Genomic DNA, 17922 nt, shown 5'->3' with positions numbered 1-17922 from the left:
AGAGGATCTAAGTTAAAGCAAAACATAAGCAATCTTTTATATCTTTCCTGTACACAAAAATATACAGCTGTAACTAAATAGATATCACAGAAGTGTCTATGCAGCTGCTTGGGAAATTAATTTGCTATCCTAAAGGAAAAGCCAGTATTTGGGTGTTTTTTTTCTTCTGCAATTAAGAAGAAATACCAACATGTCAAAATACTTGGGAGAAAAAATACTCTGAACCACTTCTGTTTGGAAATGCTGAAGTGCCACTTTCTGAATGAATGGATTCAACTTATTGACCTAGAAAAGGACAACATATGTGTCCAGAGCTGTCTGGATTTCAGTTTTCTTTGAGATAGACTGGGAAGTCTCAGTGTCAGGCCAAGAAGAGAGCAGTGAAGTGCCATATAGAGTAAAAGAAAGAAAAATGAAATTGGGAGTACTGTGGGAAATCAGAGAAACACAATGGAAATGATGGGAATGTGGAGGAGGCAGCCAGTCCATCCTTGGCAATCTGGGAGCAGACTGCATTGTCCGTTTCAGTCATGGCAGGGTGACCTTATGTAGCTGCTTGCCACCATGGTGATAAGAGGTCTCCTAGAGAAATGGTAAGAGGTTTCCTGGGGGAAAGAGTTTGGGCTTTCCTTTCATGGAGTTAACTAAATGTCCTGGGGAGAACATCCTAGAGCCGTGAGTGCTGTATGTCAACGCTGTGCCAACAAAGTTACGTTGAGGAGGGAGTAACAAGAAGGCACTGGATCCTGCATGACCACAGCACGCCAAAGTATTTTGCTGTTTCTTTTCATGCTTCCAGAAGTGCACAGCTGACAGGCTGGTCTGTCCTGCTCTCTGCAGTCTTTCTATGCCATAAATAAATGATGCACTCAGTCTACACAATAGTGCAGGCACTGGGGTTTGATTGTAAGTTTTCTTTTATCTCCACACTCACAAAGGGGTGCCACTTACAGCATTTGGAAAGAGATGTGTCAGGAGCTGGCAAGCATTACAGGGACCTGGCATGAGAAAATCCTCTCAGATATTCATCTTTCTCAGCTATGGTCTCAGGACCTGTCACCAGATTGCTCCTGGAATCCTTTACTGATCTGCATATGTAGAGAAGGCAGTGCTATTCATGAAGATGAGTTTTCATGTTCTCTTTAGGAAGGAGTGGGATGTTTCCTTATTGTTGGCTACAGCAACTGCTGTGCTAAAGAAGCTTTCAGTATAACCTGGAAGGTGGATGGGAGATAATGGACAGCTGTCTTTATGTAATACTGATCACATATCTTTCTTCAGCTGCCAATATTGAAAAGGTTCCAGATTAATGTCTACCATTATGATATCTTGGCATATCCCTTAAATGTCTTCTGGACTGCAACTACACACTCCTCTTAAAGGGAAAAGGAAATACAGACCAGGTCACTGTCTTTCAGGTTGCCTGTCCTAAGGGAATAGCCTCCTCCCTTGATATCTGTGGTGGAACTCCTGGCTGCAATATTTCATATAGTCTTGCCACTTGGTAGTCAACTTGGTGCTGCTTATGTCTTGGAAGGCCACAGCCAGAGACTTCAACCACAATGCCCCTCTCTTTGCCCCAGGTAATTTTACAAGTAAATTAACCTTGTCTGTATGTTATCTGAAAAGAATGAAACCATGGAATTTTTGAAATGGCTACCTGCATTGCCGACAACAAATATTCCTTCTTCATGGTAGTTTAAATAATTTTCCAGGGAAATAAACCCCCTAACTTGAACCAGCATTCATCAGGGCTGGGTTGCTGCTGATGGAAGAATCTCTCCATGTGCATACAGAAGGAGGAATGAGGGAATTACTCTAGCTGATTTCTGCATTCTCTTTGATACCATGTCTGGGACCTCATGAAAGTATTGTAGGATTGGCGTCTTCATGACCTGGAGATGAAAGGTTGTTGTCCACTCTTGTGAGAGCTACTAAATGTAGGATACTTGAGTTGCTGCAGTCTACTCAGCCTGGCTATGTCTGGTTGCATACTAGAGATAATGCATCATGGAGATCTCTAGTTCTTCAGTATGTTGAGCAGGATTAGTTGATACAATTGCAGATCATCCTAACTGCTGGCAAGAGAGCACAATGCCAAGGCAAAGGGACACACTGGAAATTATAACTGTGCTCTGCCCTTTTGAGATGTAATTCATTGCCCTTTGCAACAAATTCCATAGAGAGGACAGTGGGCCTTGGCAACTTGCCTGACAGAGTGCATCACCTTCAAGATGTTTCATATTCAGTGTGGCTCTTCACACCTGTTTGCAGGAGGTATATTGTTTTAGCTTTGGAAGGTTTTCAGTTTGCAGGTGCTTCTGCCAGTCTTACTCTTCCTTATCCAGTGAGCCATAACATTTATGTAACCATTTTTCTACCCATCAATTCATATGCCAGTGATCAGATGACCCTTTTACTGGCTCAGTATGTCTGGGCATATTGCACTGGAGCTGTCCCTTTTGCTCTCACAGCACTGCACAGATATGTCACCACCACCTTCTTCCCTGTCCACCCCCCGATAGCCGTCACTAAGGCTGTTCTGTCTCAGGGGAATGACAGTCTCTGAGTGGCCTCGGAGATGGAATGAATGGCCTCTGAAAACTAAACCAGTCACAAGGAAGAAAGGAATTATCTCATGATTAGCCTTCCTGTGCTTGCTGAGGTCAGAGACATCACACCAAGATGGCTGCAATGCTGTTTGTGCTACAGTCTTGCAGGTCTGCTGAATGAAGTTTTTCACTGAGATGGTGGAAATCATTAGTGCACTTCAGCTCTGTAATAGATCCAGGGTTTGTTTTTGTTTCTTCTAGATTAGTTTGCTTCTTGTGAGGTCTCTGTAATGGTATATGTACATAATGTCCTCAGTGTTTTGGGATCAGCCCAAAATGTGTAGCGTGTAACAAGTACATGTATTGTCCCTGGGATCAACTTTGAATTCAGTCAGTCCCTGCAAGACAACTGCTTAGCAGGGCTTACAGGAAGGTGCTGCTGATTGCTGCTGAAAGAGTAGTAAGTGTGGAAGCACAGTCTCACTTGTCATGTTTCTGCAAATCCAGCAGAAGTAGAGTCAGTGACCTTAAGCTTAAATCAGGAGTTTTAGCTAGCACCCATTTCAGACAGCAAAGCTTTGGACAAAGGCATACTGGACATGACCATTCTGCAGTGCAGGCTCCAGGTAGGAGACATTTTCATGTGATTCAGGAAGTGGTACTGAACTGACTGAATCAGCTTTACAGTCTGCCTCACTGTCATCTCCATCATCATCTCTTGTACCTTGACTGATTTGTTGTATGTCAGGCAAGTATTTATCTGATGGACTTCCCTGCCTCTAGTAAAGTGGATCATTTGGACTCTTCCTTTCAATATCTCCCCAGGATTGCCATGAGATGGGGGAAGAAAAGTTCAGCAGGGCAACTGGCTCCCAGATAAGAAGTCCCAGCTTACTATATTATGGCATCTCCTAATAGATGATCGATCTGTTTTAGCTGTAAGTCCCTTAACAGTCTGATTCTCCTCCCTGAAGTACTTTGTAGAAGACAACTGCTTCTGAGCTGGGGTTTGCTTGCTCTCCGCTGAGGAGTGGTGTTAGTGCATTATTAGAAAAATACCCTTTTTTCTGAGAATCAGACAGCTGCTGAGCCTGATCTGAATTGCTTTCACACTCCCCTCTTTCATCTTTCAAAAGGGGGAGGAAGGGAAGTGCTGTGAAGTAAAATAAATGAATAGGTCCTGCTTTACAGCTTTAGCCAGCCATTGTGAGGACCAGGGATACAGCACCTACAATCCTGGCACCATTTTAACAGAGTGAAGCAGAACCACTGCCCCTTTATCCCAACAGCTGAGCCAAGATCCTGAAAGAAAACTGCTTCTTACCCTGTATAACATCACCTTAGATATTAACAGTTCTACGGCCTAGGAGTTTTAACAAATGGCAGGATAGTCCAAGGGAAGAGCATGTGACACAGAGCGTGATCATATTTACTGATATGTTCTATTTACTATAGTGTTCCCTATAGCAAAGTGTTTTTTCAACATGGAATTAAAGCAACATGGCAAGTGAGATGAAAAGAACTTTTTCTTCTGAAGTTCTTGCAAAATGTTTTTGAGCATTTAGTTAAAGCCAGTATGTTTCCACAAAATATTACGATTAGTATGAAATTCCTCTTGGAACATTTTCTTCATCAGAAAATTTTTACTTGCTCTTGTTGGTAGGAAATTGTGTTTTACTTGTGCAGTTATTTTTATAGGAAAAGAGAGTATGTTTTACCAGTAAGGATTTTACCATTATGAATCAAAGTCCTAATATGCTATGGGTTTTATAAAATGAAGAATTTAAAAAAAAGTAGGAGCTCTGAGTCCGAACTTTTGAACTAGTAGAACTGTATGTAGCCCAGACTCTTCTTAGCATTAGAGTAGTTTCTTCCAGAGAGGTGCCCTTTACAGAGACCTAACTCGCATGATGCTCATGTTGCTGTGCAGAGGACCAGGCTTCCACCATTCTTGCTGCTTTTGATGAGAGTTGAAGCTGCTCAGAGCCCTGGGCGATAGCTCCAATGTTCAAGCAATGTGCTGTTAGCACCAGCTTGGAGGACTGTTTCACACTTCCAGAGCAGTGAAAATGGGAATCAGACCCTAATTGATTTTCTTACTTCAAAACAAATGTTGTAAAAATTAACCATTTCCTCCTACAGGTCTCCTATGTGTGTGTAGCAAAACTGGAACTTTCAGAGCAGTGTTATCTTCTGAGGTATCCAGGCAAAACATAACCACTGAAAAATACTTTCTGATGGAACAAGATTAAAGAAATTCTCTTTAGTCTCAAGTATAACTGTATGTATAGTTTAGATTGAATTTTAAAAGGTGAACTAAAACCATCAAAGATAGATTTCTTCCCAAATGAAATGTTTGTTTTAGTTTTTGAAAGTCATGAATGGTTTAATGTAGGGTTTAACACTGAATAACTGCCTTTTCCCTAAAAATAGTACTTTTAACGGGAAACTAATAAATGTGTTTGTGATAAGTGGAGAAATTGCCTGTGTGTATAGAAATTTTCAGTGCTGTCTTTACCAGAAGAAAGAATTTCTTTCATAGGAGGGCATTAGAATTGGCAGACTCAGACATTGAATTCCGGTAAATTATATAGAACTATGTGAAACACATGCATCAGACAGTCCCTTAAAATAACCACCTGCTTATATGAGCTAGAAAAGCATGAAAGATTCCTGTCGTGTATTTCAGGAAAAGACCAACACATGAGTGTCCCTATCAAAAAATAATAGCAAGGGGTTATGACTGCATTTAAAACTGACCAAAACAGCAATAATGCCATCAGGCTTTGGAAGGATACTGTTCTCCATTACAGCAATATGTGTTTGAGGTGTCCCACTGCTCTTATTTATGGAATAGGTTACTTTGAAGTTGTCGTATTTGACTGGCAAGTATCATTCAGTATTGTATTGCAGAATGTAAGTAATTTCCTCACTTCAGAGATCAAAATTAAATGAAAATACTCCAACAAGAAAAAATGTATGCATTTGTCTCTTTTATAACATCTGATCTTGAAAATTTCTATTTAATGTATTTATTTACCCAGCTATTGATTAATGTGTGCTCATAGTCCATTTGATAGGTTTTTAGGTATTATAGAGGTGCCAGGGATTAACCAGTTACAAGTAGCTGTTTTCAACTATGGTGGCATTTGAAGGGTAGTTCCTTACCAGAAAAACATAAGGAGAACGCAGTACTAAATTAACACGGTAGGAATTTCTGCCACACATGAGCACTCTGTACCTGACCCCACAAGGCAATACAGCACTGAAGACCCAGGGAGATTCTAAAAGTAGTTTTCCCCCCCAACAGTTTCTCCTAGATATAGAAGTTGATATTTTTGCTGTTGCTTTTAACAGATCCACTAGGCTGATATAGAATGTTGCTGAGATTTAGTGGTGACAGGTTGGTCACAGCACCAGGCTGGGTAAATTAAATACGATGTGGTAGATCCAGATTCAAATTCCTTCTCCTCTCCCTGTTTTACAGCAGGCATTTGAACCAAAGCCCTTCTAAGAAAGTGCCTTTATGATTATGCTGTAAATTGTCTTGGTGATCTTTTACAGCATCTCTAGTTAATATTTTTCTTTGTATAAAATCATTGAATATACACAGGAACCAGAAATTCAAGTCCTCCATAAGTATGCTGGACATGAGCGACAGGGTGATTCTGACTTCAGGTCTGGTGGATAAAGTATTTAAACAGAGTAGCAACTTCAGCAGAACAGTCATGGAGCTTGTTTAGCTACAGCCTGAGCTGTACAGCTACAGCCCAATGTTTAACAAACCTTTGTGGGAGTAAGGACACCAGGTCTTAAAACCTTGTTCCAAATAAGATTGTATCAAAAGCAGCTCAGGTGCTTGGACAGTACGAGCACTGGATAATAGGAGTCTGTGGGAAAGGCCACCAAGGTGGTTCACAGGTCATAGATATTGAGTTGGAGAGCCATCTTTGTCCAGATTGGATTTAGCTACCTTGTTGCTTTTGAAAGACTGGGTTAGCCATACCCCGTAGCCTGGCGTTTCCTATTAATGAGCTGACGCAGGTCTTCACGCAGTTTGTTAGCCCTGTACGTTCCAGTCTTAATTACCTATTTCTCTCCACCTAATAGTTTGCATGCCGTTCTCAAGGCCAGGAATCCCACAGAGTTGTAGGACTTAATTCTCTCTTTTCACTCTAGTACTATTTCTGCAGGAAATGTTTGCGCACAAAGGATGTTTCTACTTGGCACTTTATCAAAGCAAACTAATATTTAACTAAATACAGAGGTCAATCTGTTTTTTCTCAACAGTTTATATAAAATAATTAAACTGAGCTGGTGCAAGTCAGTTAGACAAACCCTCAAAGAACAATAACAGAATTTAATTGAATATGCAACAACTGAATTTTTCTAGACTTAATATTTCTAAGAATTGTATTTTTTAGAGATTTTAATGATGTCTGAACTACCTAGCTGAAAAGAGGACTTTTTTTTTTTTATCCTGCAGCTTTATCTGAATTCATGTGCATAACAGAACTCCATGAATTTAAACACATAATTATGTGTTTTTAGGATTGGGCTCTTTTTATTTTTGCACCTCAAAATCATGCTTACTAGTGTGTTTGCTAGAGATATTTAGTCAAGGGAATAGCATAACTTTTATCTGTAGATCTAGTCATCTATTATTTCCTCAGAAATTACTTTTTTACAAGAAAGGCTGTAAACAAATCAATTTCTCTAGTGTGTTTAGGTACTAGATGGTATATATGAATTGTGAAGACCATATTGTTAACTTTTTTTTCATTATTACTTTCAGACAACTCAAGCACACTGATCAATTTCCTGTTGGAATTATGTTTAAAACAAATTTTGCATATTGCTTTTTATTCTTAAAATATAAGAGAAGGCTGTTCCTTTTTTCAAGAGTATACAAATTAATTCTATTATAGTAGAAAAAAGTGTTGCTGATTTTTTAGTGAATTCTGGTTTGCAATTGGTTATGTCAGAATAATTTACTAAGTTGAGGATTCTTCAAGAGACATTGAAGCCTGATACTTCACTCCATGATGATTTTTGCTGTAGCAAAAGAAGCATGTGATGTGAGTTCAAGGTATTTCATTGTTGGAATCCCAAGTCCTGCATATGGTTATGCACTGACTGACTTCTAGCTTGTACAAATATCAGAATAAGTTTATAATTTCAGCCTCTAAGTGATTACTTAAAAAGAGGGGAAAGAGGAAGAACATGTCAGCTGCTGTAAGGTTAATTGGCCTAGCTCTGAAGGACAGCCTCTCAGCGGTTAGTAGCTAGAAGGTCTATAACTAGAAATACTTTAACTTAAATCCAGTAACAAAAGCTTCATCAGCCACATGCAAAAACACTTAAGAAGCTTTTTTTTTTTGAATCAAGGTTTAAGTCTTCTCTCTATAATGGATTCATTGAAGTTATTGGAATTATAGTTGTATAAAGCTGTTTTCACATGACCAGAATCAGAGTACCAGATTTTGAATGGGTACCTCTGTTATAATTACTATTAGCTAGAAAAAAGACACCCTTGGAGTTCCATGTGGGTAGAAGGTCTCCATAGGAATGTCAGCTAGTGTCTCTTTATATTAGAGCAGATTAAGAAAATTATTAAGCAACCACATTATTAATGATATTTTTGTTAGTCTTTGAATTAATTTTACGATCTTCCTGGGTATGTTAAAGAAGGAAAGAAGTAACAATTTTTTTTTAAAATTTTTAAATTTAAAACCAAGTCCCCTTCCCATATTCTTCTTTGTTTCCAGAACACCACAGAATTCCTGCTTTAGAAGAAGCAAGTTGGTTGCTGGGAAACATCAACCAGACTGGCTACTTTAGAGTTAATTATGATATTAGGAATTGGAGGCTGTTGATTAATCAGCTAACAAGGAACCATGAGGTAAGCTCCTCTTCTCATCCCTAAAATCTGCTTTGATAAGTGAACCTTTACTGTTTTATCATCCTAAATGGTTCCATTTTTCCGGTTGCCCCTCACAGGTTATCTCTGTCAGTAATCGAGCAGGCTTGATCGATGATGCATTCAATCTAGCCAGGTATGTTTTCCTGAAGATAATCTATCCTCATATACTTTCCTCCAACAGTTTGTGCAGTCATTAACTCAGTGGTTGAGTGTGTTTTGAAGTTAAATATGTTTTAAACACAGTTTAGTTCTTTTCCTTTTCTTTTTCCTTTTTGATAGGGTGCATAAAAATGGTCTGTAGCACATTCACTGCTTTTGATCAATAATTGCTTTAGGGTATTTCCGAGTCTGGAGAGGTCTGATCAATTTTGCGGCAAGTTCAATTTAACACTTCGGAGATAAATAATCTCTTTCCTTCTTTAATGAAGAAGTTTTTTTTTTTTCTTCTCTCTCTCCCTAACACCCCCCTTCCCCCCTCTTTTTTTTCCTAAATGACCCTTGTGTAGTATTTGGAAGGCACCTTCAAGCTTCAGGAATTTTTTTTTGCCCTAACTTGTACTGTCATATCATTTTTCCAGTATCTTCCTTTTCTTGTAATCTGCTAAGACAGACTCTTTTTCTGTGAGATGCTTTTTATGTAGAATGGAAAATCAGAGTTCTGTTCAGCAGTTCTGGAATTTATACAGCATTTTGTGTTTTATTATGATCATAGTTATATAATTAATATATATATATAATGCTGCTTAGGTAATGTCTTCTTTACTAATTGAGGCAATGGAATTTTTCCTAATTTGAAATCAGGACATCTAATGCTTTGGTAGTCAAAGTGTAAAATGAGAAGAAAGTAGTGGAACTTTTCAAACTTTGAGATTCTTCAGGTCCTCACGAACATTTTGTCAGTAAAACACTGTGATGTCAAAGGCTGTGTGAAAAGAATTCCTGATATTACTAGCTGTTCTGTTTGCTAGCATATTTATAGCCATATTTGAGCAGTGGCTTGTAAGAATTGGCAGTACAGAGGTACATTTCACTAGAAACGATCACCAGAGATGTTTGAGATTCAGGCACAATGTCACACAGAAATCACGGCTCAGTGATGTTCCAGCATCACTGCAGTAAAACACAGTTGTGTGCCCTACAACTCTGTTCCTGCTGCCAGTACTAGACTGAATATATGACATGAACTAGTGATTAGCCCTTACTTAACAGTCGAGAAGGATAGTGGGGAAGAAGGCATGATATGGAGAGGAGGAGGAGGAGTCTGCTTATGCTTTTTGCGCTGCCCTTCATTCTTGCCTTGTGGCCTCTTCCCATTGAAAGCAGTACAGAATTGAATGTAGGTCATTGCTTCAGACTTCAGTGGACCATGAGCTGTGTGCTCCCTGGCCCGCAGAACATTGCATAATATTCTGAAATATCTAGACTAGTAGATGAACTACTAAATATTCAGTAGCATAACAGCTTGTTCCATTTTATTTGTTGTCTGTGGTACCTCAAAGCTTCTTTATTAAATAAATCAAATAAAACTGAAGTAGTTTGCAGTTATGCAGAATCAGTCTGTGGCTTTCTTCTTTTTCCATGAGTTGAACACGATCGGATGAGCCTAGACTTCACTGAAAATCTAGGCACTGAAAAATGTTATTTCTTAAGTTGATTTTTATAGGTGGGTGTTTTTCTTCTGAGTCAATACTGAGACAGTGCTCTAAGATGTCTTGTTCATGAGATATAAAGACAAGGACCCGACTGCTCATAGTTAGAGGCCCAACCTGCATAGTATGGCTGAGTTTTCATTATTGCATTTTGTCTGCCTAAACACTGCCCAGACATTAGATGAGTAATGCATTCCCCACTTGCTTTCCAAAGCTGTTTTATGGTGATACTGGGTCCTGCTGCTTTTTCTGAGGTAACTATACCAGAGTGCTATGAATTCTTTCACAAGATTTCATGTTGTAAAAACATGAGTTCCTTTTGTTAATGATAAGCTGCAGTGAACTGCTGCTGCATTTAATATTTGTGTGCCATGGATAAAAGTAGTTGAGCTAAATATTTGCAGTGTATACACATGTGGATGCGTAGACATTGCTTATTCAGAAATCCTCTTCTAACAAAGATCAATAGATAGAATCCTCTTTCTTTTAAATCTCTGAACAGATTCCTGTCAGCAGTATTAGCTTTAATATGTGCCTTACAAGCCAACATGGGTGTGACTAAATGGATTGGAGGAGAGGTCTGCGTATTTGGAAACAATAGATTTATACTCTGTATTCAAAGAGTAATAATAAGATAGGTGGACCTGACTAAACTTGGCATGTTTCTTCAGCAGTCTATACAGTTTCTTGATCTTTTTTTACTTCATTTATCTGTCATCCTTCCTTAAAAAATATCATTATACTGATTTTTTTTAATATTCTAATTGGCCAGCTAACTATATGGCTCCTTAGTAAGAGGACTGTGGTTCTTTGGTATTATTTGTTTTTATTTCATCTCCCTCAGACAAAGAAGGACGAGGAATAGACCTAATCCTTGGTCTATTCCCTTTATGCTGAGTAGGACTAGAGAGGCACTGAGAGACTGTTAAAAGAGGAGTATGTTGGGGACAGGCCTTGATGGCAGAGCACCTGAAATTCTGGGAGCATTAAAGCACATGTAAAAGGCTTTATTGGAAAACTGAACAGTGATTAGCTGGCACATGTGGCACATGTACAGTAGTGCAGCTGTAGAGTGCAGCTGTACCTGCTATGTTGAGTGCTCCTATGTGACACAGCAGTGTTCCTAAAACAAGCTCTGACAGCTATCAAAATTACACAGACCCTTTCAATTTCCTCAAAAAGTCCATGTTCAGAAAGCCACCATCATCCTAAAAACAACTTAGCTTTCCTCTCTTGACTGTGAGCCGTAGTGCAGCATGCTGCTTCACTTTCTGTTTGAGCAGTACCATAGTTTGGATGTTACCTGCTCTGTGGATGCTGTACTGATTTAATCTTATGCCCAATGCAGAGTGTGTGTTTCTCCTTGCCCATATAATGTTATGTGATGTGGAGATTAAACGTACACAGTTGTCTCTGACTGTGAAGTGAGAAAAGATGAATAACCTTATTGACCAGGCATAGCAGTAGTTTAGACCTGACTTCTTAGAAGACTGGTTATTTTTAAGGGTGATTCCGTCCTCAGTTGTGGTCCCTAGGTGCACTGATGCCACATTTTCTTGTCATCTGCAACTATACACATACGCACTTTGAAAGATAGCAGAAAACTGGAATAAATACTTTTATTTTTAATTCCTATCTATTATTTTAGTGATAAAATAGCACGTAAAAGCAAACATAACTTCTTAAATTCATGGTTGTCCTTTCTAAAAGAATTTCCAATATAAACAGTTCTTTTTACTGTACTAAAGAGACTGTGTTTCTTCAAAATATTCCATCACTCTTAGGAACTTCTGAAGTACTCTCTAGTGTGGTGTTGAACTTGATACAGATGATGTCTGTTTTCCAGCAGAGAGATTTGACTCATTTTTTCCAGTGTCCTAATATGAAATTTCTTTATGTTATTAATACTAATCACTTTTATTTGCAGAATAAGTATAGGTCTTATTGTTAGTATAATTCAATAACATTTAGGTCTGGAGAAAGCTGAAAAAAATTGCTCCTCTAATTTATTTTGGAGTGCTGGCAAGGGGCACTCCAAAATGGCACAAGGGGCATGTATGTATTTCTTTCCTCCAAAATGTTCATTATCCTTTTACTGTCCAGCATAATGATTTCTCAAAAATAAACAACATAAAGGAATTGATAACTCCAAGGAATATTTTAATCTCTTTAATTTCCTAATATTTTGTCCATTTTATATATAGATATATTCCTTCTTTCTTCTTGGTGTATTTTGGTCCCATAAAATTAATCAAGCAGAGCTGAATTGACTAATAACAGTAAAAGAGACCTACAGCTCGCACACTTTGAGTCTGACTTCTCACAAGCTTGTTTGTTTTTCAGATTTTTAAGCATAATTCTGTTCTCAGCTGTAATACCTGCGTGTGTCCTGAGATTGCAGAGAACTGTGGCCTTGACAGTAACATAGCTTATTGAAAAACATGCCCAAAATCTTGAGCAAGAATAGAACCTAGACACTCTTTCTTTCCTTCTTCTTGAAGGTGCTTTATTTTGGGGGAATGTTCACTATGAAGTTCCAAAACAAATTGAAACCATGTGGATTGTAGTAAAATTGATGTATTGAAGGTAGACTGAGAAAAATGAGAAAAGACAGAATGAATTGTATACCGTCTGTAAGCTTAAATTGAGCAGAAGGTAATTCAGATAGCTCTAATAAGTACTGTTACAGGAAATAAGAAGCATCTTACTCTTTCTTGAGAGTGTGAATAAAGTTGTCAGCTCCCCCTGTCTTTCTAACTCTTTCCTCAGGATTGAGGATTAGATAGGTAATATGTGAGGTGGGATGCCCCTCACCTTATTTTAAACATGCCAAAGGTTGACCCGTATATCTGAGCTGGTTACCCTGTGGTCCATTCGCAGTTAACGGAGAAAAATGTGCACCTGATCCCTTAAAGCCGCCTAACATAGAATAAATTACCCTCCTGATGTCAGGAGCCTTGTGTCACCCCTAGTTCTTCTTGCCAGTCTCTAATCTTCATAGAAACTTCCCCTCATTAAACTGGTTGATTTAATCCAATATTAAATCAAAGAAATATGTCTAGTTCATATTCAGTGTTAATAGTATAATTTTCGATCAGATGTGGCTGTGGATACCTATTTTACGCTCCTCTAAAATAGTGATTATTCCTTCCTGTTCTGGAAGAATTCATCTGTTTTGTCTCCTGAGACCTAGTATGTGTCTAATGTCCCTTTGATCTTGCCTGCTCCATAGTCAGCCTACCGTGTTAAGGTGATAGGTACTTAGTTTGCATGCCAATTGCTTAGGAAATCAGTTTTTGATGCTGACAGATTGCTTCACTATTGACCACTATCCTGTCTTCTATTCTGTCTTTGAAAAGGTTGTGGTGGAGTTCCTTGAATACTCAGGTTTTCTTGACAGTTCCGTTTTGGATCATAAGCCTATTGACAGGTCGGAATATGTTGAGACTGCAGTCATTGGTTACCTACTAACACGGCCAAAGATAAAATTTAACAGTAGCTTTTGCATATTTCTCAGCAGCATTTCTTCAATGTTTATCGGGATTTTTTTTCTTAACTTGATTCTGGGCCTTAGTACTGATGTGTGGAATTGTTCCTTTTTAATCATGATAAAGGATGGAGGGGTTTTGTTAGATAATTATTCTGCTCCAGGCTTGCTTCTGTGTTCCACAGAAGTGTCTTTTGCTTCTCCCTGGCATTCAATTCTGTGAGCCTCCTTGGGACGTCAGAGAGTAGGAGAGAAAGTCTGCATCTCTGTCATCTCCTTAATCAACCTAGAGCAGCGGAAAAAATACTCCAGTGTGTGTATGAATGTGGGATAATACAAAGGGTGACTGACTGTGGCTCAGTGTTAGAGGAAGTGGATGGTAGAATTAGCAGACCTGAGGGAAGACTGTTCTTACTAATACCATAGGTAACAGTCTGGCCATATTGGAGCACTGTCCATTTCCTTTCACAGATTAGGGGGAGAGGGAGCTATAATCTCTCCGGATTAACTTTTTTAGGCCGGCAGAGCCTGCCTTTGTAGACTTCAACAAATATAGGGAACTGTGTTAGAAATGAGCAATCACAAAAAGCCATATCTCCAGAATTGTGTGTGAACTAACGAACTTTCCTTCTTCATATGGCCTTTTTGAATGTTCTTCTCTCACAGAACTTCATTCGCCTGGCCTTTGGTATCTGGAAAACCATAACTTTAGGGGAAAAAAAGCCAACAAACCAAAAGCAACCCTTCCTTTATTCCTTAAGTAATTTCCCAGTTGTGGAATATTGCTACTCAGACAAAAACATCTGGCCACTCAGTTACCTGAAGAAGCACCTTTCTCCTCATTTTTTATTGATCTGACTTCTGGATACTGAGAAGCAAAATGATTGTAGTGGTGATCATAACCCCATTTGAACCTTTCACCAAACTGGTGCCAAAAATGTAGCACGGTATCACCAACACTAACGCTGAAGTAGCTGCTGGGCAACGGAACTCCTGACTGTAGTAATCTGCAACTAAGCTTCTGGTTTTTACTCTTCTATGTAAAATCCAAAATTGTTACTGATAAGTTGGAAGTATATTTTCTTAAAATATCTGGTGGAAATATGTGCATAACAAAATTAAACTATGGAGCTGAAGTTGTCTTCATTGTACTTCTGCTCCAGAGATCAAGACTTCATTTATTCCAGCATTTGAAGTCTTCCAACATATTTAATGTAATTGGTTTCACATTATTCTTGGCTGTTACTTAAAGTTCTGTTCAGCATAATGTCATGAAACGCCAAGGCATTTGAGGGCCCATTTAAAATTCTAGGGCTGGGAATTAAGAGGATAATAAAGTGTTTGACAAAGGTAGAAGTTCTCATCCAGCCCAATTAATGAACTTCAAAATCTTTCCAAATTTCAACAGCCACATCCAGGGTTGTTGGCCTAGTTTTGCTTGGGTTGTTCATGAACAGTCACATAAAATCCATTTAACTGTGCAGTTTAACCCCAGCCTTCATTATTACTCCTGATAGCATTTGCCAATAGTTCAACACAAAGGCAAACAACAGATATGTTAAGTAGGTTCCTTAATTAGTGCCTCTGAGTACCAGCTAAGGGAGTGAGTATTAGATCAATAATTTATATCACACTTGGTTGATAGTCATATAGATTTACTATTTTAATAAATGAGACCTCATCTAAATTATTGCAGCAGATGCCATAGCAGCTCTCTTTCACTGTCATGCAGATTTTGGGGACTGTTCAACACATCAGCCAATTGATTCAGATATGGCTTTCTACAAGAGCTGTTGTTTGATTCTCTTTGACATAAATATTCTCTCAATGGGCCATAGCAGCTACATTTTTTTAGAGAAAATAAGAAGCCAGAAATATTTTAAGGTAGCCATCATTCATTCCATATGTTGCATATTAGTCCCTATGTTCTATGACACATCCAACCTTGATACCTGCTTTGCTTGGAGTTATGCATTTCATTTGCATATGTTCATACAAGAAGAATCAAAGCTGCTTGACAATAAGCACCCTAAAAGTCAATTCTACTATTGTAGTTACATATCATTTGTGTATCTGATCCTATTACATGACTAAGGGCAGTGAAGCACATTGTACAACACATTTCAGGGCAGCACTGTACCAGGAGAGCATCCCGGTCAATAGAAAAAGCTACTAAGAGTGGGGGAAGAATTTAGATAAGACTTTTCAGCATGTACGAAGGAGAGACTGTAGATCTGAGTTCTCTGCAGAGCGTTTAGTGCAGTGGATAGATCTTGACATAGGGTACATACATCCTCTGGAAATGGGTAATATTGTTAATCCACACCCCCCACAAAATATATTCTGGGACTTCTGAGTTATTACAGCTGCGATTGTTTTATCCTATAAACCACATCAATTCTATTCTTAGCAAAAGGCCAGTATGAATTCTGTCAGGAAAACATGACTGTGGTTTCAAGGGAGCAAAAGCATTTTTGTTAGCTAATTGTTGTTAGCTACAGTCGTGACCTTTTATAGTCCAAGCTGGTCTTTGAAGTTGACTTGGGTTGAACGTATCCATGTTGCAGTGCAGCTGCCATGAAGTGCTGTGTAGTGACAGGACAGGGGAACAGTCTGTGGAATTTGCCTCAGGAACATTAATCGAAACAGATCTGAATTACCCATCAAGAGAACGCTTTACTTGGTGTTTGAAGTTAAACGAGAGAAGGAAAGACAGCATAAGTGGAGCTTGCTGAAGGCTTCTTAGCAATTTTGGGTGATGGAAGGGGGTTGAGAGGTGCAAATATGACTTTGGGAATCTGTGGGTGCTAGAACCAGCACAGAGTCTTTGTCCATCATCGCAACATGCAGCTTTCTGCAGAGGCCATATCCGTAGGGTATACCTGTTGTCTGTGCCTTCCTGTGATCTGCAAACCCCTTCTGCTTCCCTGCAGCTGCCTGTTCAGCCCTTTTCCTCACCTCCCTCACCTCTCCTCTCATAAGAAGCAGCTTAATTTCTCCCTTTCCTTCTCCCAGAACCCCACTGCTTTTCTGTCTGAGCAGGGCCAGAGCAGAGAGCGCAAGACCCTGCTGCTCCCAGAGGTGAGGTAGGACAGCAACAGCTGCTGTGGGAATGAGCCTCCCTGTGAGGCTGGAGATGCCACTCTAAACACCCCGTAACAGCTGATGCCTCATCGGCATAAACAAACTAGTCTGCCACCTTAGGCTGCTGATTGCTTTGCCTGCTGTTTTGAGCTGGCTGTACCCGAAGCTTCTCAGAAATGATCCTGCGTTCTGGGCTCTTCCAATTGCTGCGTGCCAGGATCGGTGTCTAGAAGAGGTCTGATCTTTGTCGGTGTGGGCTCTGCTCATTTGGCAGAGGATACTCTGCTGAGCTGCCAGGATGATCTTCTGAACTGCAGGTGCAGATTTTACTTTCAAGTTCTTTGGTCTTCATTTGGTGACTTTATAATGCAGTTTTTTGAAAATGTATGTCAGGTATCTCTGTGACTTACTGGGAATAGAATAGGAAAGTCCCTTGGCTTGATTAAATTTAAGATTAGACTTTTGAGTCAACGCTGTGTCAGTTTGGCTTCTTCCTACTTGGCTTTTAGTATTCTAGAAGTGCATTTTCCTCTACCCAGAGATTAAACAATAAATAGGAAGGACTGTATTATGCATAAAGCACTGGGCAGGGACTAGAAAGACTTTAAATGCTGTTTCTGCTGTAGACTTCATAGGTCTATAGCAGATCCTATAGGATCTTGGTCAAGTCACTTAACCTGTTTGTGTCTCAGTTTTCTGTGTGTAAAAGGGAGATAAGAGAAATGGTGGGGGGTTATGAGAGTTTCAGAGAGTCTGCTACTATAAATATGTTTATAGTGAGTTGCCTTTACAGAAATAATATCCAATTCTGTAGATATTTTGGCATGTAAAAATTAAATGAAAGTGTGTATATTCAAGATCAAGCTTCTGTACTTTCTGTATGAAAGATTCTAGTTTTTAAACACATATTTCACTCTGGCTGGTAGATATGCAAATTATGAACATTAGAATAGAAAAGAAGAGGGAGAGATGAAAGTGTTGTGCATAATAACAAACTAATTCTTAATTTTGAATTTGCTTGAACATGTTCTCACAGATATCATTGCCCATTGACAATTTAAGGGATACGAGGGCTGTTCCATTCTACCTCTCCCAAAATATCACCAAGAAAGAAAATAAATAACACTTTTAATAATTGAGTCATCTGAAACTGACCTCTATTAGCCCCTGAAATACCCTCAAATTTCTTCAGTTAATTTAAATTTATGAGTAACATACTTCTAAAAA

At 39.0% G+C, this 17922-nt stretch overlaps 1 protein-coding gene across 1 annotated transcript in view; it reads left to right on the top strand.

Moving 5' to 3' along the window:
* Positions 1 to 17922, top strand: part of TRHDE (thyrotropin releasing hormone degrading enzyme) — a 215416-nt gene that overhangs the window by 164646 nt on the left and 32848 nt on the right. The window contains exons 11-12 of the mRNA XM_026061763.1: positions 8321 to 8454; positions 8553 to 8608. Coding sequence (XP_025917548.1) covers positions 8321 to 8454; positions 8553 to 8608 — 190 coding nt within the window. The remainder of the gene's footprint in view (positions 1 to 8320; positions 8455 to 8552; positions 8609 to 17922) is intronic.

Source organism: Apteryx rowi, unplaced genomic scaffold (assembly GCF_003343035.1).
Source record: "Apteryx rowi isolate R43461 unplaced genomic scaffold, aptRow1 scaffold_185, whole genome shotgun sequence".
Lineage (NCBI taxonomy): Eukaryota > Metazoa > Chordata > Aves > Apterygiformes > Apterygidae > Apteryx > Apteryx rowi.
Note: the sequence above shows the minus strand (reverse complement) of the source record. Positions and strands in the feature narration are given on the sequence as shown.